Consider the following 23305-nt stretch of genomic DNA (forward strand, 5'->3'; position numbering starts at 1 on the left):
TATATTTAAAAACCTGTAGCAAGCATTATCCTAAATGAAGGAGACATCAGAAGCAGGCTTTGAAGTTAAGAATGAAAAAAGAATGTGTATTCTTGCTACTTCTGTTCAACATTGTAGTGGAGAGTGTAGCCAATGCAGGGACACCTGATTGAAAACGCAGAAATAAAACTGTAATGATCAGAAGCTATTCTTTATGGTGAAAACTCAAAAAGATATACAAGTATATTATCAAAATACTAATCTCAAGAAGAATGGATATAAAATTAATATACAAATATCAGTAGCATTCTATATATCAACAATAAATAATTAAAGGAAATATTGTCAGAAAATATAAAGTACGTGGCAACAAATCTGAGAAATGACAATGAAGATTTCTTTAGGGAAAATTATAAAATTTCATTATGAGAGGGTGGAGAACACCTAAACTGAAGGAGAGATAGGTCATGTTTACTAATATCAATATTATAAAGATGGCATTTTCCCCCAAATTGACATACAGATTCAATGCAATTCCAGACTCTTGAGATTTTTCATTAAATATGATAAAATTATTCTGAACAGGAAAAGGAGGATATTTTATAGAAGAGAAATAGCGATGACAAACTGGCTTTATCAGATACTAGAATTTATTATAAAGAGAAGTATTAATTAAGGCAGCATAGTATTGAGGTAGCAATAGACAGATTGACCAGTGGAATAGAATTGTGACCCCAGAAACAGACTTAAGAAAATATGAGAATTAAGTTGGATTTTTCTAACTCTTGCTATATACAAAAATCAGCTGAAAATGGATTACAAATTTTAGTGTAAATCAACACTTTTAAAAACTCTCGGTAGGGGCGCCTGGGTGGCTCGGTCGGTTAAGCGTCCGACTTCGGCTCAGGTCACGATCTTGCAGTCCGTGAGTTCGAGCCCTGGGTCGGCTCTGTGCTGACAGCTCAGAGCCTGGAGCCTGTTTCAGATTCTGTGTCTCCCTCTCTCTCTGCCCCTCCCCTGTTCACGCTCTGTCTCTCTCTGTCTCAAAAATAAACGTTAGGGGCGCCTGGGTGGCGCAGTCGGTTAAGCGTCCGACTTCAGCCAGGTCACGATCTCGCGGTCCGTGAGTTCGAGCCCCGCGTCAGGCTCTGGGCTGATGGCTCAGAGCCTGGAGCCTGTTTCCGATTCTGTGTCTCCCTCTCTCTCTGCCCCTCCCCCGTTCATGCTCTGTCTCTCTCTGTCCCAAAAATAAATAAAAACGTTGAAAAAAAAATTAAAAAAAAAAAATAAACGTTAAAAAAAAAAATTAAAAAAAAAAAACTCTCGGTAGAAAATCTTGGTAAGCAGATTTTAGTCCTTAGCATATACAAAGAGAAGACACAAAACAAAGTTTTATAAAACAGTTGATACATTTGATGGTATTCTTAATTTCAGTTTATTGTATTTTTCAATTCTAGAATTTATTTGGTTTCTAATAGTTTCAAGTTCTGTACTAAGTTCAATCTTGTCTTTTAACTCCTGAGTACATTAAGTATAGTTATTTTTAATATTTTATTTATTTATTTATTTATTTATTTATTTATTTATTTATTTAGAGATAGAGACCGTGAGCAGGGGAGGGGCAGAGAGAGAATCCCATGCAGACCCCGCACTGTCAGCGCAGAGCCCAATGCAGGGCTCAAACTCACAAACTGTGAGATCATGACCTGAGCTGAAGTCAAGAGTCAGATGGTTAACTGACTAAGCCACCCAGGCACCTCTAAGTGTAGTTCTTTTAAATCAGGTTTCTGAAGACTTCACTATTTGAATCTTTTGCAGTGTTTCTATAGACTCTTGTTTTTCTGTTCTTTTTTTTTTTTTTAAATCACTTTATTTTGTCTCCTCGTATACCTGGTTATTTGAAATAGAATACCAGTCATCGTATATGAAAAATTCTAAGGATTTTAGGTCTAGGATGTTGTTATCTGCCTTCAGAAGATTTTCTTATGGTAGGTGACTAGTCACTAGCAATCTCAGATCACCTCAAATCAGTGAATGATTTAGGTGGACTTCATCTCTGTGGATCTGTTATCTTTCCAGTTCATTCTTTTTTTTTTTTTTTAATGTTTATTTATTTTTGAGACAGAGAGAGACAGAGCATGAACGGGGGAGGGTCAGAGAGAGAGGGAGACACAGAATCCGAAGCAGGCTCCAGGCTCTGAGCTGTCAGCACAGAGCCCGACGCGGGGCTCAAACTCACAGACCGTGAGATCGTGACCTGAGCCGAAGTCGGACGCTTAACCAACTGAGCCACCCAGGCACCCCTCCAGTTCATTCTTAACTCCTGAAGTGTAGCTCCTCCAGGGCCCCAACCAAAGAACTGGGCATTTTTCAGGTCCTCCATCCTCAGTATACCCTGAGCTCCCTTTATTTTTCCCCTACAGGCTACTGAGAATTTATCTTAACTTCTCATTTTCTTAGCCACCTCTTAGAAAATTGGCAGGCTATATCTGGAAAAAAAGAAGCCTCTCATTCTGAACTTAAACTCTATGGGTTTCTGTGATACTGTGATTTATAATAAATATATATTTGGTCTTCACCCCCATTCCTGACATAAAGCTCCTAAAACCTTTTGTAAGTGATAACAGCAAAAAAAATAAAAAAAGTGTCTTTTGTTATTTGTAATAAACTCCTTTCAACCACCCCTGTTATGTCATATTATGTTATGAACACCTGTATCACAGGTGTTCATATCATAATATTTTGACTTTTTAGTTATACAGATATGTTCTTGTAGACTCCTTCAAATGCTTGGCTTAAGAATGCAAATGAGAGGGGCGCCTGGGTGGCGCAGTCGGATAAGCGTCCGACTTCAGCCAGGTCATGATCTCGCGCTCCGTGAGTTCGAGCCCCGCTTCAGGCTCTGGGCTGATGGCTCGGAGCCTGAAGCCTGTTTCCGATTCTGTGTCTCCTTCTATCTCTGCCCCTCCCCCGTCCATGCTCTGTCTCTCTCTGTCCCAAAAATAAATAAACGTCGAAAAAAAAAAAATTAAAAAAAAAAAAAGAATGCAAATGAGAGCGGCGCCTGGGTGATTCAGTTAGTTGTGTCTGACTCTTGATTTCTGCTCAGGTCATAAACTCACAGTTGCTGAGTTCGAGCCCCGCATAGGGTTCTGCGCTGGCAACGTGAAGCTTGCTTAGGATTCTTTCATCTCTTTCCCTCTCTCTCATCCTGTCTCCCGCTCACAGTCTTTCTAAATAAATAAATAAATAAATGAATAAAGCTAACATAAAAAAATACTAATGGGAATATTTAAAATTTTTTAATGTTTATTTTTGACAGAGAAAGAATGAGCCGGAGAGGGACAGAGCATGAGGGGGACAGAGGATCCCAAGTGGGCTCCACACTGATAGCAGTGAGCACTAATGGGAATATTTTAAATGTTCTGATGGCTACAAAGACTGTGAGCATAGTTTAAATAAAAACAGTCAGAATTGCATTGCCATTTTATTAGTTTATTTCCTGTAAGGACCAAAGAATTTGGTATTTAACTGTGTTTTCAAATTTAGTATTTCAAATTTTAATACTTTCTGAAAACTAAAATTTCATAAAAAATTTCCACATTGTGTATTTCATGCTTTTAAAAAATATGGCTGTTATGATTTATTGCTACAGCTTATGTTATTTGAAAATGCAGTTAATATTTTCTCGTTGAACGGTATTTCTTTTCAAATATCAACTTAATAAACTGTTACTACATCTATTCTGTCATAAAGAATAGGTTTTTATATTTTTTCAGAACTGTAAAATTTTCCTGCTAGTGTTCTTGTTCCTTTTAAAGCAAACTTAATTTGTACATAAAATTCCTTACGGAAACTAGCTAGTTACCTTATATCATCTATTTTCTTCTAGGTATTTAATCCCTAACATATTGTTCTGAATTTTAGTAGTTATTTCTACATATGTCATTTTTATGCAAAACATACGTAAAGCTTTCTAATAGAGTTCAGTTTTTGAGAGCATAGGTTCAGGATTCAATGGCGTCTTAGTTTGAATTCCTTCTCTACCATTGCCTATCTGTGAAACTTCGGAGAAGTAATTTCATCTCCTTAACATCAGTTCTTGGGGTGCCTGGGTGGCTCAGTCAATTGTCCAACTTTGACTCAGGTCATGATCTTGCAGTTCGTAAATTCAAGCCCCGCTTCAGGCTCTGTGCTGATAGCTCAGAGCCTGGAGCCTGCTTCAGATTCTCTGTCTCCCTTTCTCTCTGCCCCTCCCCCACTCACACTCTGTCGCTGTCTTTCAAAAATGAACAAACGTTAAAACATAAAATTCTTCATCTGTAAAACAGGGATGATAATAATTCTTATACAGATTTATATTGTCTTTTATATTCTTCCTATTCTCTGTTGCATATAATCTGCAACTACTTTGTAAGAATTTGTCAATTATTAATGTCAGTTTGGGGTTCTGCTCTAAATTTCAGATAACTTAGGATAGTTACTTCCTGACCATGGCTATAACTTAATACTGTTAGTGACTGACTATGTGCTGGTAATGATAAAAGGCATTCTTGGATTGTGTGCCATTCTATTTTGTTAGCACAGATTGGATGCTACTTAGGGTTATTGGATATGTTGGGCAAGGAGGAGGACCTAGCAGGATTTTAGTTCTATGTGACTGTTTTACATGCTTAAAAAAATTGTACTATTTATATTTAGTTCCTGAACAACAGCTGCTTGATATTGAAGATTGCGACCTCAATGTGGTGAGATTATGTTTTCAAGTTTTCCTCCCTGATGAACATGGTAATTTGACAACTGCTCTACCTCCTGTTGTCTCTAACCCAATTTATGACAACCGTAAGTACTTTATTTTCTTATATTTATAGCATTAGCTTATGGGGTTTTTTAGTTTAATTTTTTATAGTATTTTGGCAATTAGAAAAAAAGTATGATCATTGTAAGAAAAATTCAAGTATTACTAAAATAATAGGAGTAATCTTCTCTGATCTCCTCCTCCTCCAAAGATAATCACTATCCTCAGGTACGTTTAACCAGTTTCTTCATATATAAAAACAAACCATCATTTTCACACAATATATTTTTGGCAACTTTAAAAAAAATCACAGATCCTTTAAAAAAAAATTTTTTTTTTTCTCTTAGCAATATATCTTCAGCCTTTTCCCCCTTTAGGTACCTTATTCTTTCCAGTAACTGCATATTTCTTTATATGGGCTATATCACAATTTTGTGAAATCATTACCTTATTACAAGACATTTGGTTTGCTTCCTTCTTGACTTTTTTCTCTAACAAATTGTACTTCAGTAAATATATCCTGTATGTGCATATTTTATGCAGATGTGTCTCTAGCATAATTTTATAAAAGTAGAAATGTTGGCAAATGCTAGATCAAAAGATATGGATATTTGTAGTTTTAGAAGATTATGAAATTGCCCTCAGTGTGTGTGTGTGTGTGTGTGTGTGTGTGTGTGTGTGTGTTTGTGTGTGTGTGTGTATTTGCTTTTATATGCATCCACTCATGCTATATGACTGCCTGTATTGCATGTAGAAGCATAGTGGAGCATAGGCCTATAAAGGTGGATCAGAGTATCCTCATCATGGAGAACTTTGAATTGCCAGGGAGAATTATTGAAATTGTATTTCTATACATGTCAGCATGAAATTGCATTGCTATAGGGTTATAGTCATGATTGAAGAGATTAATCTGGTGACACTGTGTAGGATGGATTGAAAGAATCCGAATTTAGAAACAGGGAGATTTAACTAGAGGACCTGTTATTGCCGAGAAATGAAGTCACAAGGCTCTAAACCAGTTTGGGCAATGTAGTTAAAAAGGAAAAGGACAGATGTGGATTATTAATGTTTTTAGTGTCCTTAATTTATTTATACACTAAAGCTTTTTTCTGTCCTGTAAGTTGTTTTCCTAGAATTCTCACTGTAAAAAACGAGTAAAAAATATTACTAATTAAAAAAAATCCTTTATGTTTAGGTGCTCCAAATACTGCAGAATTAAGGATTTGTCGTGTAAACAAGAACTGTGGAAGTGTCAGAGGAGGAGATGAAATATTTCTACTATGTGATAAAGTTCAGAAAGGTAATTATTTATTTGTTTCATTGAATTTAGAATATACAGATCTTCCTGGGCTTATAGTGAGGTGACACCATGATCAACTCACTGTAAATTGAAAATAATCTTAAATTGAAAATGCAGTTAATACACCTAACCTGCCAAACATCATAGCTTAGCCTAGCCTACCTTAAACATGCCCATAACACTTACATTAGCGTGCAGTTGGGCAAAATGACCTAACACAAAGCCTATTTATAATAAAGTATTGAATATGTCGTGTAATTTATTGAAAACTGTACTGAAAGTGAAAAACAGAACAGTTGTGTCAGTTGTTGACCCTCCTGATCAGGTGGCTGACGTGGCTTGCTGCCACTGCCCAGCATCTTCAGAGTATTGTACTGCATATTGCTAGCCCAGAAAAGATCAAAATCTGAAGTACACTTTCTACTGAATGCATATTGCTTTCACGCCATCATAAAGTCAAGATGTTGTTAAGTTGAACCATTGTAAGTTGGGGACCATTTTATTTCATATTTATTTAGAGAGAGAAACAGCATGTGTGGGCAAGCAGTGGAGGGGTAGAGAGAGAGAATCCCACGCAGGCCCTGCGCTGTCAGCACAGAGCCCATCACAAACCATGAGATCATGACCTAAGCTCAATTGACTGAGCCACCCATGCGCCCCCAATCTGTATTTTAGATTCATAGATGGATTTTGTTTTTCCATTGCTATTTCTTTGCTTTTGTATTCACTAGATGACATAGAAGTTCGGTTTGTGTTGAACGATTGGGAAGCAAAAGGTATCTTTTCACAAGCTGATGTACACCGTCAAGTAGCCATTGTTTTTAAGACTCCACCATATTGCAGAGCTATAACAGAACCAGTAACAGTAAAAATGCAGCTGCGGAGACCTTCTGACCAGGAAGTTAGTGAATCCATGGATTTTAGATATCTGCCAGATGAAAAAGGTACGATTTCTTGGTGGTAAGGTTTTATACATTTCTTTCATTTTTTTTTTAACTTTTACTTATTTTTAAGTAAAATAAGAGAGCACAAGCATGTGGGTGCGAGTGAGGAAGGGGCAGAGAGAGGGGGACAGAGAGGATCCAAAGCCGGCTCCACGCTGACAGCACAGAGTTCAAAGCTGGGCTCAAACTCACGAACTGTGAGATCATGACCTGAGCTGAAATCGGATGCTTAACCAAATGAGCTACCCAGTCACCCCAATATATATTTCTTAAAGTTAGTTCTCCTAATAACATTTTCTTATTAGATAACATTTGAATACAGTAGTGTTTATTCATGATTTACATTTTATTTCCTGAAAGTTTTCAGCTGATTTTTTACCAATTGATCTTTATGCTCTTTTGCATCTCTTTCTTTAGAAAGGAATCTGGAATACTTTCAAAGTATCCGAACTGTTCATCAAAATTTATTTTATATTTGAGATTCTGTTTTTGTCCTTATCATGCCCTTTTTATAGATGGAAAACTTGCCACTCAGAAACTGGTCTTCATTTTGGTTTGATCCTTAATCTGCCCTTATTGTGTTAGTTGACATTGTTGACTTATAGGTGTTATAAGAAAACAAGATGAGTATTATACCTTTTACTGCTGACTTGGGACACATTCTGCAATACTTACTAAATCCATATTATATATATATATTTAAAGCATTTTCTGTATGGGAATAAAACACCTATTTAGTTGTTGAAGGAGAAGCAGTACAATCCTATGATGATTCACATACTTTCCTGCTTTCTTTTTAACCAGATACTTATGGCAATAAAGCAAAGAAACAAAAAACAACTCTACTTTTCCAGAAACTGTGGCAAGATTGTGGTAAGAGTATTTTGGATTGATTTGTATTTAAATAGATTTGGGGGTTTTTACTTTATCCCATTTTCCAAATTTTAACTGATGTTATTTTTAAAATTGCGTTTAATAATGAAAAAACTTTATCACAACAGTTAATTTTCCTGAAAGACCTAGACCTGGTCTAGGATCAACTGGAGAAGGACGATTCATCAAAAAAGGTATTTCATCCCCTGTAGACTATTCCTTAAATGGTCAAAAGATCAGTGCTTTGCACAGTATATTGGAATTCCATTCTTAAGAATGAAAACCGCTTCTTTGCTATTTTCCATTCCCACAAATTATTTCATGCTTTGAATATTAAATGAATTGATCTCCATTTAAGGTCCTGTTGGAAACTATGATTATGTTTTTGGGATTCATTGTTTGAGAAATTACATTTGTTCATATGGTGGTAATTTTACTTAATTATGGTGTGTCATGGAAGAAGTGGTTTGGATCTGGTGGGTCGCTTATCTTTAAAGTTTTACTGGGACACAGCCACGCTCATTTGATGACATATTGTCTGTGGCTGTTTTTTTTGCATTACAGTGGCAGAACTGAGTAGTTCCAACAGAGGCTGTATGGCCCACAGAGGCTAAAATATTTGGCTGTTTATAGAAAAAAAGTTGTGAACCTCTGGTTTAGATCATTCAACCAGGGTTATTTAATTAGAAGTCTTTCGTTCCCCTTAACATTCTTAAATCAGTGCTTTTTCCTGGTTGAGTATGTATAGCAGTCATATACTATATAAATAAATACAGAATCCTTAATTTCTTTCTGACTGGGAATTATGTGGTACTTTAGAGTTCTAGCTTAATAGATCTTAGCAAGTTATGTGGATTTTTTAATCATTCCTAATGAGCATTTCCTCCATCCCTCCATTTTCTCCTAAAAATAGTGAATTTGAAATGGTTTTGGCTATTTAGATTCCCATTACCTGAAATTCTGATTTTTTTTTTAATGCTTTATTTTTTAAAGTAATCTCTATGCCCAGTGTTGGGGCTCGAACTCACAACCCCAAGATCAAGAGTCACATGCTCTATTGACTGAGCCAGCCCGGGACCCCTGAAATTCCCCTGAAATTCTGGGATTTATTTTTCACTTTTCAAAAATACCTTTCTAGGGCCTCAGAAGCTAGATTTTCATATTTAACTGGAGTGAAGTTAACTATGCCCAAATAACTTACAAAATTAAAGGTATTTGTAAAACAGCGTTACAGAACGCAGCTTTAGACTCATGTAATAATTTTAGTGCAATTTACTATTTTTATCTAAACTGTTACATCAGTGTCCTTGAAAGTTTTCTTTATTAGTGTGTTTATGCTATTTTAATTTAGAGATATTTTTTATACTTTTATTTCAGTTTTGTAAAAATGTATTTTCCTCCCCACAGAATCCAACTTTTCTCATGGTGCAGTTTTGACAGATATGTCCAGGACCTCAGGCATTTCAAGCCAAGCAGACTCCTACTATTCCTCGTCTGTGTCCATCTCGAGTGCGTTGTCACATCATACTTCAGCCATACCTGCAATGGTATCTCAGCCTTCAAGCTGGTCTTCAGGGGCCCACCCCACCTCACGCTCAGTCAACACAAATCCACTGAGTAGTTTTTCAACGGGGACACTTTCCTCTAATTCACAAGGTGTCTCACCATATCTGGAAATACCTCTTGTGAGTGATTTGAATGCCTCTAATGCTTGCATTTATAACAATGCTAATGACATAGGCAGAATGGAAGCATCATCCATGTCATCAGCTGATTTATATGGTATTTCTGATGCCAACATGCTACCAAATTGCTCTGTGAATATGAATGACAGCATGAGGGAGTCTGATAATCCAAGACTTGTGAGCATGAATCTTGAAAACCCTTCATGCAATTCAGTGTTAGACCCGAGAGACTTGAGACAGCTCCATCAGATGTCCTCTTCCAGTCTGTCAGCAGGCGCCAGTTCCAGTACTACGGCTTTTGTTGCACAGTCCGAGGCATTTGAGGGATCTGATTTCAATTGTACAGATAACAGTATGATGAATGAGTCAGGGCCATCAAACGGTACTAATCCAAACAGTCATGGCTTTGTTCATAGTCAGTATTCGGGTATTGGCACTATGCAGAATGAGCAATTGAGCGACTCATTCGCGTTTGAATATTTTTAAGGTAACTTGTGCGATTTAAATGGTTACTCAAGATTTAAATCCTTTGACATGTTTGTAACCATTTTTATGTTACCTATATAGATACAGTATTTTATATTTCTCTGAGACTATAACATAGGGTTTTGTTTTGTTTTGTTTTGTTTTTCATTTAAAAGATGACAGTTCAAAACTTCTTTATCAGAGAGAAGTATAAAACTTTGGGGATGTAGGGCCTTCCTCTAACAGGCGATCTTGGCTCTGGAGCTCCTTGTGTAGCTGGCAGAGAATTTGTCAGGATATAATGAAAGATGAATCTTCAGTGCTGAAGCTACAGCTTGAAAGAGGGATGAAATCATTTCCTAACTTCAGGAAGAGGAGGAAAACTTCCAGCATTTACAGAAGACTTTTGCTTCAAAGAGTAGATAAATCTACACAGACTGAACTTCTAGGCTAGGATGCCCTATAGAGGCTGACATCCAATGAAGGTTTATTAAACTAGCACATACTTTAGCTTAGGCTAAATCATTATTTGACATAAGTGTATAAAGTACATGTTAAATATTGAATAAAACCAATTTTCCCATTAACCCCCCCTCCATACACACACACACAACTTTGGGTATATTGAATATAAAGCTAGAAAGTACCACAACAGGACAATTCTGAAATGGAAATTTAAAAGGGCCTTACTGTTTCTTCTTTTGAAACATGTGACCTGATGCTATGTGCGGTGCGAATTCTGTCTTTAGAGTCCTATCCCATTTCCCCATGACAGAATGAGAAGGTGAGAGAGAGCAAGGCTCTAGTTTTTCCAAATATACTTTTTTATACTTCTTTTATATTGTATTAATGTATTCTTAGGTAAATGAATTAACTGATATTTGCTTTTAAGCAAATTTAAGGTGAAACCTGTAATGACTATGTCATTGGAAAAATGAATTACTTATTATTTTTGAGACCCATGGGCCAAGGTGACCCCTAAGGGGTTTTCTGGAGTTTCTTAGATTTTTTTTTTTTTTTTTTTTTTTAGGGAGAGAGTGAGTATGAGCTGGGGGAAGGGGCAGAAGGAAAGAGAATCTTAAGCAGGCTCCACACTCCTTGTGGAGCCCAATGCAGGGGTTGATCCCATGACCCTGGGATCATGACCTAAGCTGAAACCAAGAGTGGGATGCTTAACCAGCTAAGCCACCCAGGTGCCCCTGAGTTTCTTAAATTTATATGTAAATCAAAAATCTTTAAAAATTTAACTTGGACAGAAGGGAGTTGAAGTGAGCTTTCAAGGTAGGGGAAGTTCTCTACATTTCAGACTTAAATCCCTACCTTTAGAATTGTGATTTTAGCTTTACATCCATGTCTTTAAGGTGAAGAAGTTTCCTTAGACCTCTCTTCTTTCTTGTTTCCTGACTCACTGTGATCTCATCCAATTTCGTGCCCTCTTCCTAAATTTTACCCTTAGACCTATCCCCTGACCTCCAGACTTGGAGCTTACATTATGCATGCAAAACTGATTATTTGACATCTCTGCTCAGAACCTAATTAAAGCTCAGACTCGACATAACTAAAACTGAGTTCTTGATCTTCCCTCCCAAATTTGCTTCTCCTTCAGTCTTCCCCAACTTAGTAATAGTAATGCCATGCTCCTAAAGTTGCTCAGGTCCAAAACCATGGAGTCATCCTTCATTTTTTATCTCCCAAATCCAATCCGTCAGCAAATCTGGTAGGCTCTGCCTTCAGAATATATCCAAAGTTCACCACCTCTTTTGACCTCTACTATCAACTTCCTGTTCTAAGCCACTATCATATCATCTCCTGCCTATAGCCTCCAAAAACACTCCTACATCCTTGTGCCCCTACTGTCTATTCTCCCAAAAGTAGCCAGAATAATTATTTTTAAAACAAGTCAAATTGTCAGTCATCTGCTCAAACCATCCAGTGGCTCCCTACTCCCACACAGAGTAAAGACCAAAGTCCTTAAAATTAGCAGGCCCACACTCCCTCTCCTGTCTCATCTCTTACCGTTTTCTTTTCCTCACTCAGCTCCAGGCATTTGGAGCCTCCCTTCAAAAACACCACTTATACTCATGCCTCAGACTCTTTGTGTTTTCTCTGCCTTGCCTGTTTCTCTCTCAGATACATGCGTGGCTCACTTCTTAACAGCCTTCGGATTCACTCAGCTGTTACTGATCGAGGCCTTACTCAACTATCTACACATGAGCACTCCATGCCCCCTCTCCCTTATATTGGTCTATCGTACTTATCAGGATCTGACTTTACTAAGCATTTGTTTATTGAATCCCCAGTTTGTGGAACAGTGTCTGCCTCCTATTAAGCACCGACTAATTATTTCAAAGTACTACTACTAGAACTTTCAAAGTGTAGTACTAATAGAATGTTCAAAGTATTATAGAACTTTGTTTTTTGAAAGACCAGCTCTAATTATTAGATGCTTAGGATTTTTTATAATTCTGTTTAATGTGACATGGGGTTTATGTCTGAATCATGTACCTTCAGGTCAAGGATTAATACTGGTAATCCAAATTGTTTGAAAGCAGAGCAATCCCAGTGGCAAAATGATGGTAGAATTTAGGCAGTAATAGTAGTTGTGATGGAATTGTCATGATACTAAGTAAATAGCTTGTCAAAGACTTAGTCTCTTTTACAACCAGAATCTCCCATAAATATTGATCATGTTCCGAGCTAGAAACAGTGTGTCATTTCACTTACGTAGTGTCCAAGCAAACCAATACAGTTTATTGGAACAATCAAAATGGGAAATGTGTGGATGTCATGTAAATAAAAATTCCGAGTTGAATGATCCTGGGAAATGAGAAGGCAAGCAAAGATAAATCTTGACTTGAGGTCTGGATAGTTTAGGAAGCAGAAGAAAAAGAGTAAACACACAAGTACCATTAATATTTCTCAGAAATTTGATTTCAAATCAAAACATTTGTTATGTAACTTTAAAAACCATAAGCATATAGCATACTTTAGAAGTACTTAACCAGTAAGTAAGGAAAACTTGGAAGGTATAATTCCTTTTTTATTCAAAATATGAACCCAGGATATCTCCAGATAGTGGTTCATAGGTGCTGAGTTTTTTGTTTTTTTTTTTTAAAAAGAATCCTATAATTTTATATTAATTAGCACTGGCAAGCTTAAACACAGACTGTTAGAATATCTAAGTGGATTTTCATTAAATAAGCAATTGACTTGTTTCGCAGTTTTGGATTTTTTTCTGTGTAAGCCGCATTAAGATACTGCAACATCTGTGTTTAGGGTATTTCCAGTGGATTTCTCATTTTTCAGGTGCTATTTACTGATTGTAGAATTTATTTTATAATTTAAAAAGAATTTGGCAGCCTGCTTCTCCTTGATCTCTAAATGTATTTATGCTCTCACACGTAGTTTCCAAGGAAAAGATGCCCTTCTGCCTTTCTAAATGAACTCTACTTGTACCTTGGACTGTCCTCTCTCTCCCATCTTGTTTTTGTGTCCTCATATCACCATTTAGTGCCAGTTTTCTTTGTATAAATGTGGTAAATGTCTTTTCTAGTCTAAAAAGAAAGGAAACAAAAATCTTTCCTACCAACTTCATGCCCTTTCCTTCACATCTGGGCTTGGGAAATGCTTTCAGCCTCCCATTTCCTCAGCTCCCATTCTTTGGCTTACTGTTTCATAATATTCTGGGGAGAGGGCCAGAGTCACTGTCCTTGTCAAATCTAGTGTCTTTTTGTCAGTCCTCACTCTTCCTGACCTATTCATAACCTTCTTCCCTATTGGCCACTCCCTCCTTGGATGCTCCTCCCAGGCTTCTGTGGTAGATTAGATTCTCCGAGGCTGACATTTTTTCCAGAGTCTCATCCCCAGCCCTCATTTGGTGCTATTTTTCCCCCTGGGTGGCCTCATCAATGCCCACGATTTCAGCTTTCTCTCATGCTGCCCACACTTACCTTTATAAACTGGCTCCGCCTTTGGATTCTCTACTTTCATTAATGGGATTGCCATTTACCCTGCCACCCAGAATAGTTAATAGGAACTTCAAAGTCACATTTTATTCCTTTTCTCCCTCCCTCACACTCATACTTAGTTATCTGGTCTTTTTAATTCTGCCTCATAAAAATGACTTGCATTTTTCCCTCCTTCCTTCCTAGTGCTTTCTTAGTATAGGTCTTCATTCCTTTTCCCCAACAAGAATCTTCTGTATACTGTGGTTAACAATAATACCACATTCTCCTTAAGCCCTATTATGTAGCTGGCATTCCTTGAAAAATCTCTCAGGCTGCCAGGCCTCCATACCTTTAACATACTCACTTGGCCTCTGCTCTTCGGCAACGACATATATCCTTTTTTTTTTTTTTTTAAATAAAAATCTGTATTTATTATAGTTAGCATAAAACATTTTTTGCATCAATTATTATTGTAATTTAGGCTGAATAACTCCAGCTATTTTGCTACTGTGCCGAAGTCCTCTTTTGAACCTACAAGGAAGAGCCTGTAATACTTATGGAAAGCGTTACCATAGCAACCTATATTGATGTCACAAGCTCAGGCTTCTGACTTCATTGCATAATGCAGTAGCAACTGGGTTTGCAGCAGAAACACCCTGCTAAAGAAAAGTACCTTGGTTCACAGCAAAGGGGACAAAGGAAAACAGCAAGATATAGGGAGTTGAAAGAAAGGAATTACTAATGTCTTGTAGTAGGTAACTAGCTCACAAAGATGAAGAGGACACTTTGAAATTAAAAAGCATATAGGGGCACCTGGGTGGTTCAGTCACCCGGGTGGAACCTGGGTGGTTCAGTCACCCGGGTGGAACCTGGGTGGCTCAGTGGACCCGGTGGCATCCGGCTCAAGTCATATCATGGGTTGGGGAGTTCGAACCTTGTGTCAGTCTCCACACTGACAGTCCAGAGCCTGCTTGGAGTTCTCTCTCTCTGCCCCTCCACCGTGTGGGTGCTCTCAAAATAAACAAACTTTTTTTGAAAAAGCATATAGCTAGAGTTTTTTATTTTTTGAAATAGTAATGGGTAAAGGATATGATTGATGTCCTAATCTTAATTTTAATAAAAATGTGGAGAACTCTTACATCAATATGTCATATTATATAGCTAGATCTATTTAAGCATGTGTTTGTATGTCTCAGTGAAAGATTCTATCTGTTAATGAGTATTATGCTTCTTATACTGGGTACATTAAATCATCAGTGTTTATTTTACCATGCAAATATTCATCCTAATTAGAAGACAAATAAGTGACATGGCTTTGCTCATTTAAAATAAAATAAAAATTTGCAATGATAACCTTTTTTAGACAGGCCTGATCTTTCCATTGGAGCCTAAAGCCTGTTCATTATGTCAGTTGGTCTAGATTTCTATCATAGAGTGAATTTCCGAATTGAGATTTTGGAATTTGAAAAGGCATTTACACTAATAAACTTCCTCACCAGAAACTAAGCAACACATATCCTTTAAGACTGGGCTTCTCCTCCGTGAAGCTGAGTCCTCCCCCAGTTGAGACACAGCTCGGTGCGTGCGCCTGTCGCCAAGATCCTCTCAGTCAAGTACAGTCCTTAAAGGTTTGTCTCATTTGGCTTTTGGACTCTCACTTGGCACCATCCGTGGCATCGTTGGTGGTGAATAAATGGTAGCTATTCATTAAAGAGGGAAGGATAAAACTGACAGAGGATTATAAAATGTGGACAAGGATATGATTTTTAAGGGGAAAGGTTACTTAAGCTGGTAGGAAAAGCAGTGATGCCAAGATTACCCAGCTTGTGAAATACTTTACTGTCTGCTTCCTATACTGTCAACTGTATTAGGTAGAAACTTTAATAGTTATTAGGATTGCTTCACATCTCTGACCTTGCTTCTTTTCTCTGCTGTATGTGGCAGTTTTAATCTTCTACGCATTTCTTCAACACCGTACCCTTGCACAGACACTCCAGTATTAATGTAATAAATCACATGGCACATTTTTTAAAGTTTATTTATTTATTTGGGGGGGGGGGGCAGGGAGAGAGGGAGACAGAATCCCAAGCAGGCTCTGCGCTCAAACTCATGAACCGTGAGATCGTGACCTGAGGCAAAATCAGGAGTCAGATGCTTAACCGACTGAGCCACCCAGGTGCCCCTTTTTTCCCTCACAGAGCACATTTTTTTATGTCTAATGTGCAAAGCACAGTGTTAGGTGCTAGAAATGAAACAGGTGATGGAGATAAATCTCCTGCTCTCACAGATGTCAGTCTTTTTAAGAGGTAAAATACTCTGCAAAGGACAGAAAGTGGACTAGTTTTAAGTGTACAGCTTGATGAATTTTTACATATGTAAACAATCATTTCCAGTATCCCAGAAGTTTCCTCCATGCCCTTTCCAATGTACCTATATCTCAAAACCACTATTCTTATTTCTGTCATCAGAACCTACTATTATAATGGCCTTTTAAATTGGTAACTGGGTTTCTCTAAAACCTGAGTTGTCAGTTTTAAACCTAATGTTTCAGAAAAACATTTGTCCATGTTAAGAGAGACTTGGAATTGGTGATCTAGGCTGCCCGGTAGTGCCCAATAACTTGTTATATAATAGGGGATTAAAGAAATTGCCACGTGATGTTAAATAGCCTGGGAAAATGGAAAGAGTAGGGATTTTTTTTGTCTGAACATCTAGGTGTGAGTTTTCAGCTCTGCAACTTACAGGTTATGCAGTATTTAACAAATCATGCCTTCTGTGGGCCTCTCTTCAGATATAAAATGCAGATAATACCTTCTTTACCTACCTCACAAGATGTATTAAATAAAATAATGCACAAGAAACTAAGTAGTGCTAATGAAATATTAATAAACCAACATCTATGTGTGTCCTGTGGCCCTGAGTAATCTCTAAATCCAGACATTCCTTCTGTCTAATATATGGCAGAGTGAGAACTATGGAGTAGATTCCTTAGTAGGAACCCTGAGATGGGTTTCTCTTTAGAGTGACCATCTGTTGTGCCCAGATCTGGAGGCTGTTCATTTGGCCTTACTTTTAACAGAACCATTTTCTACTATATTCTATTATATAGCAAACCTAAGATCATTTCCAGTTCTGAAATTCTAGGATCCTTAATTTATTTGCCAAAGTTGATTATGAGTTGGGAGTTGTAGCACTATCTTCCTACAAGGGAGCCTCATCATAGCTAACGAAGTTGCACTGAAAGATTTCTGATCGTTTCCCCACCCCGCCCCCCAGGGGTTGAGTATGAAAAGGGCAAAATTAGGATGCTTTTCGTAGCACACAGAATAAAAAATTTCATGCTATTTAACATAAGCCCAGGAGTGGGCAGCTAATGAGAGTGAAATATACGGTCTGTGTCTGATCTTATGCCTTTGTCTAAGATTTAGTCAAATTGCTATTTTAACTAATACATCTTAGCAGAATTTAAAGCACAGACTTAAAATCATTGGATAAGATTGAATTTCAAAAGTAATTGTAATTTTTTTCATGATACAAAAGTATAGGTTAAGAAAAAACTTTATGTCCCCACTACTGTCACTAATAAATAAAACACAGATAAAAATTTTAAACATTCATTTCTCCTAAAGATTTTCTAGATATGTTTCATTTCGAAATGTCTATAGCTTTAGGAAAAAATACCACCTGCTAGTAATTATCTATTTAGAGGGGGTAGAACTTATCATTTGTCACTTACCACTCATTTCCACTTCAGTTTACGATTGGACTTTCAAAAATTTAAAGAATCTTAAAATTTTAAAGAATTGAAAGAATTTAAAATTTTTCCTTAAATAGTTATGTGTGAACAGTAATAATTAGTAAATAATGGTGCTTCAGTAAATCGAGTTTTCAGGGATATCAGCAGAGTAAATAAAATGTGTTTTTGATAAAAGTAAACATCTTGGCTGTTTTTCTTATTATATAATCAAAACAGTGTAGCTTTGCATAAAATGTAGTAATAGAGAAGATGGGAGTATTTGGGGATCTACTTATGGAATTTAGTCTCAGGAGACTTCATTGGGAAGTACCATGTCTAGACGAACCCTTTATATGTCTTATGTTTTAAAAGACTGTATTAAAGGGGCACCTGGGTGGCTCAGTAGGTTGAGCATCTGACTCTTGATTTTGGTTCTGGGAATGATCCCAGCACCATGGAATCGAGCCCCACATCAAGCTCCATGTTGAGCACGGAGCCTACCTAAGATTCTCTTTCCCTCTGCCCCTCCCCTGCTTGTGCTCTCTTTTTCTTTCTCAAAAAAATAATAAAATGACTTTAAAAGAATGTACTTAAAAATGGTGTTAACTAATGAATTACCCTTCTTAGGGGCTCTAAGAAATTTGAAGGCACTGTAAAAAGTGGTTTTTGTTAAGTTCTCAGGTATTCAATTATTTATGTTAAATGTCAAATCAAGATGTAATCATTTGTAAAATGTCAAGATGCTTTTTGTTGTACAGAATATTTTATTACCTTTGTAATATCTTTGTATACAGTGATTTTTTTTTGGTGGTAATAAATGGAAAAAACTCAAAGACTTAAAATTTTGTTGTCATTTGACTTAAACTATTGATGAGATTTTGTTATTTATAGCATCCTCCTTGGGAAAGGTAGTTGGGTTGCTTAGAAACATTAGGCATTTTTATGGAAAGCTATAGCTGAATATACCTGCATATGTAACTGTTCTGTGAAATGATAATTTTTGTAGAGTACTAAAATGCATTTTTAAAAGATTTTCATTTTCTGCCTTCCTGACTCATTTCCTGCCTCTCTCCCTTCCTGTATAATTCAGGACAAAAGTCATTCACTTATTCTGAGCAAGGTACAGGTAAGTACTTTGCCACAGGAGGCAAAGGTGGTGCCCCAGTGTGGGACTGCTGGGTGGAGCTGAAGGAGAACATTTGAGGGTGGTAGAGAGGGGACTTTCTGGGATCTGGAATAAGAAATAGGAGACTGGTTATTTAGGAGGGGGACTGATCTATCAAGTAAATAAATAAGGCTAATGGGAGCCAGATTTCTGTCAGAGAAAGGTATTACAAATATGAAAAGGGAGAAAACTAGAATAAGGTTGGAATTGGAAGTACTGGTATACAACTCCCAATTTTCAATATGTGTAAAGTAATGTGTTTGTGCGTGTATGCATTTGCATTCGTAAGTAACAAATTATAACCCGTCAAATAAAACAGGAAGCCACAAATCCACAAGAAGGGAAACTTCTACCTTTCAGTGGAATGGTAACCAAGAAATGTAAAAGGAACGGTGGAATTAGAAAATCAGTATTTGACAAATCTTCAGTAAATGCTAAAATTAATAGATGAAAGTGTGATGATCTCCTTATAAGATACTCATTAATTAAAGGGAAAAAAGAGTAACTATAAAAGTGGAGGAGCCTGGCAGACACTACCTTCATTAAGTGATTAAAATCCAGTCGTCAGCAACTGCACAAATCAAAATTGTAGAATACCTGATAAGATGCAAGAAGATAATATCTCCTATGGTACTCTTGCGAGGAAGGTACAACCTGAGTCTAATAATAAGGAAACATCAAGCAAACCCAGATGTAGGAGCAATCTACAAAATAACTGACCTGAAATCTTCAAAAATATTAAAGTGATGAAAGTCAAGGAAAGACAAACTTTTCAGATTAGTGGAGATTAAAGGAACGTAACAGTTACATGCAAAGTGTGATCCCTTGCCCGTGAAAGTCACCATTGGGACAACTGGTGAGACTTAAGTGGGGTCTGTGGATTACGCAGTCGTAATATCTATGTGAACTTCTGAGTTGATGGTTCTGTTGTGGCGAAGAAGAATGTCCTTGTTTGTAGAAATTACACACTAAAGTATTCAGGGTGATGAAGCATCACTGGCTCAATGGTTTAGGGGGAAAAGGTTCTTTGTACTTTTCTTGCAACTTTCCTGTAAATTTGAAATTATTTCAAAATGAAAATAAATGAATATCATAAAAGCGGTATTTTTTTTTTCTCCATAATAAAAAAGCAGCACCTAGGGGGCTCAGTCACTTAAGCATTTGACTCCTGATTTCTGCTCAGGTCATGATCTCACAGTTCGTGAGTTTGAGCCCCATGTCAGGCTCTGTGCTAACAGTTCAGAGCCTGCTTAGGATTCTCTCTCTCTCTCCCTCTCTCTCTGCCCCTCCCGTATGTACTTTCTCTCTCTCAAAATAAAAAAACTTAAAAAAAAAAAAAAAGGAGGGGGGTACCATTTCAGAAAATCCAAAAAGCTTGTGTCAAAGCTCATTCTCTTTACGTGGGCTTAATAATCAAGGATAAAGATCCAAAAGAAAAGATCAGCCTAAGTAAAATGTTTTTCTCTTTGGAAATGGAAATTTAACTTCCAAGTTTATTTCATATAACTTGTTAATGTCACCAGTTACCTTACTTCGGATATTTTTTTTTTCTTTTTTTCTTTTCCAGGTATTCAGAGTTGTTTTTCCTCAACTAAATCACAGACTGTATTCGGAACAAAGAAATACTAAGAAGTACAATAGGCCCTTTCTTTAAGTGTTATTAAAGACTTCATTTAAACAAAGCTATGAGGGGAGATCACAAAACTAAAAATAATTTTATATGGGCAAAAGTGAAACTATAGCACTCATTACTTAATATTCCCAGCTCTGCATAACACAAAGACCTAACATTAACTTTTAACAACCTGTGTCTCATAATATATGAACATATGGAATAAATAAAGTATAAACAGCTAATGTTTTTGCTTAAAACTTTGCATGTCAGGAATAGAAATTTAAGAAATAGAAATCTGTTAAGGAAGTTCTTAATTTTTCCAGTTTGGAGATTCCACTAAATTCAAGGCTGAGCCACAAGAAACATGCAAAAGACTATCTCCCAAATTATTTAAATCTTTTGTGGCAAAACTTCCCCAGAAATGGAGAAACACACAAAATTTCTTACCTGTTTATCAGAAGTTTATTTCCATTATCCCTTTCTCACTTTCTGACATTGAAAATAGTGAAAAAAGTTTTTGCTAGTATTCACATACGGAACTTCATGTCAATTAAATAATTTTCCTGATTTCTAAAATGAATAATACATCTTGGTATCTATGAAGTAGGTTTAATGAAGAGATGGAAAACAATAATCCAATACCATCCAAGTCATATGTGTTTTAAAATAAGCTCAGATAGTTGAATCAGGGTGACAAATTATACTTAAATCTCAAATTTTAATGAGATTGCTGAAACATTCCTCTTAATGACCCATCCATTTTCTTTAGGTTTGGCTTATTTCCTCTTCTCTCTTCATAGTACCAACTTACTAACAAATGGTCATCATATGAGATCATATGAAATATACTTGGGCTATTTTTTTGGTAAGCTCCTTGATTTGGCATCTGAATTCTAAAAGTCAATTCTCATGGTTAGTGCATTTAAATGACATTCTCAGGTGCCTCCTTTACACAGTGGGTGCTCAATAACAAGGTTTATTAAGAAAGGACCTTAAAGACCAGGACACTTCAGTTTTAGCCCCTCCTAAGGAAGTAACTAACAATTTTAGACAAATCATTTAACTTTCATTCTTTGGTTTTCATATTTATAAAATGGAAATGATGAAATCCTATCCACTTGATGCAAATGTGTGAAATTGGATAATATATTGAAGCACTCTGGAATATATCAGATTGTTTAGCAATCTTAATTTTTCAAAATCTTATCCCTGGGTTTGAAATTACTGAAGGCACTTGTGTCTCCTTATTTAAAAGATTTATGGAAGTCTCTTACCAGGGTACACCTCAATTCCTAAGTTTCACTTTCCCTCCCCAGGAAAGGTATTGATTTTTTTAGGTTGTCAAAATAGTAACTTGAAGTCATTAAGATTTGTGACAGATTATACCAAAGAGTACTTCTGTTGACAACGGCTTGCTTGAAGTTTACCAGGAAAAATATTAATGATGTCAGATTTACATTTGATATCTTAGGATATTATAGGATACTGTCCTGTGTATCAATCTAGATCTTTTGTCAAGATCATTTAACAAATTTAGAACATGATTTTGAAGGTGGTATGTCTTGTGCAGGGAAATTGTGCTGAAAGAAATTCTAGCTTCTCAGATTATCAGAATGCATCCTGTTTGTGTACTTCTCTAAACGGAATAATTAAGAGAATGTTTCCATTATTCATAGTTTGGCTTGTGGGGGTTGGAGAGGGAACAAGAAAAATCATAAGATATCCTTAGAACATTTAACACAAAATATACACATATATAGATCCTGAGATGTTACAACAAATGTTAAAATATATAGATCAACATGATCCAAATGGTTTCCAAGACACTGTTATGGTGAGTAAACAGCCATCATACAGTGTATGCTGAACGGATGTCCACATCGTGCCACGAAAACCCTACTCTGTGTTTCCAAGTTTGAAAGCTAGTCATCCAGAGCAGGGGGCCAGTCAACATCTACAGACTAGAAGGAAGAAAACAAGACATTAAAACATTACTGTTCCAGTAAGCATTTGCTGATAATGCTTCTAAACTTAATAGTTTTAATATAACACAACAGAAGAAACTGCATTTGAAGAACAGTCATTAAATACCACAGTTCAATACTCTAAAATCCACATGAGGCCTTGAGATTCTTGGGCCCAAGGTCTGTTTCTGAATTCATAGAGTATTTGGTTATCAGCCAGTTATTAATTGTACCTTTGAACAGTAAGAGACTAGAGTACCTCTAAATTTTCTAAATGTTATTTATGGGTAAAGTAGCAAACAAACTCAGGGAGCAAGACCAACTTTCCCTCGGAAGTCTCAGCAAATTTTACTCTTCAGATCATTTTCATTTTTCCATCTTGCATTTAACAAATACTCAAGCAGTTTATACACTTATAGTGTTATTTGTAACCTAGCAACCAAATGAAAAATAAATGAATATGAAAGAGCGCCTGGAACTAGAAAAGAATAAATGATCATTGAGTATCATTTCAGAAGTTTTGTTTCTTGAAAAATCTAATTTATCTATCTCTACTCACCTGGTTTGGCTCTTCTAGAACAAAACCTTTAAGTCATAGTGAAATTACAGTAGCAGACAATTTTTTCTCCACATAAGCAATCACTTCCTAGGCTTTACAAGTATGAAATTACACCTTGTCTTAACTACCCTAGAGGGCCTAATTTGAGAGAAAAGTTTAAAAAAATCCACTGTACCCATGTCTTGTTTTGTTTTGTTTTGTTTTTGAGACTTAAATTTTAAAACCCAGTATGATTTACTAGACATGATTTTTTAAATTAATCTACAAGTTACTAC

At 36.5% G+C, this 23305-nt stretch overlaps 2 protein-coding genes across 4 annotated transcripts in view; one reads left to right on the forward strand and one right to left on the reverse strand.

The window, feature by feature from the left end:
* REL (REL proto-oncogene, NF-kB subunit) overlaps positions 1 to 11110 on the forward strand; it is a 36318-nt gene extending 25208 nt beyond the window's left edge. Inside the window, exons 5-10 of one of the 2 annotated variants that reach the window (XM_030310665.1) lie at positions 4681 to 4821; positions 5973 to 6077; positions 6809 to 7021; positions 7826 to 7894; positions 8023 to 8088; positions 9302 to 11110. In XM_030310665.1, the coding sequence (XP_030166525.1) occupies positions 4681 to 4821; positions 5973 to 6077; positions 6809 to 7021; positions 7826 to 7894; positions 8023 to 8088; positions 9302 to 10065 (1358 nt within the window). In that variant the 3' untranslated portion in view covers positions 10066 to 11110. The remainder of the gene's footprint in view (positions 1 to 4680; positions 4822 to 5972; positions 6078 to 6808; positions 7022 to 7825; positions 7895 to 8022; positions 8089 to 9301) is intronic. The other variant, XM_030310666.1, reaches the window with a different exon arrangement.
* Positions 11111 to 20950: 9840 nt separating this feature from the next.
* Positions 20951 to 23305, reverse strand: part of PUS10 (pseudouridine synthase 10) — a 71395-nt gene continuing 69040 nt past the window's right edge. For both annotated transcript variants that reach the window (XM_030310669.2, XM_030310668.1), the window contains one exon: positions 20951 to 22468. In XM_030310669.2, coding sequence (XP_030166529.1) covers positions 22430 to 22468 — 39 coding nt within the window. In that variant the 3' untranslated portion in view covers positions 20951 to 22429. The remainder of the gene's footprint in view (positions 22469 to 23305) is intronic.

Source organism: Lynx canadensis, chromosome A3, assembly GCF_007474595.2.
Source record: "Lynx canadensis isolate LIC74 chromosome A3, mLynCan4.pri.v2, whole genome shotgun sequence".
In the NCBI taxonomy this organism is placed as follows: Eukaryota; Metazoa; Chordata; class Mammalia; order Carnivora; family Felidae; genus Lynx; species Lynx canadensis.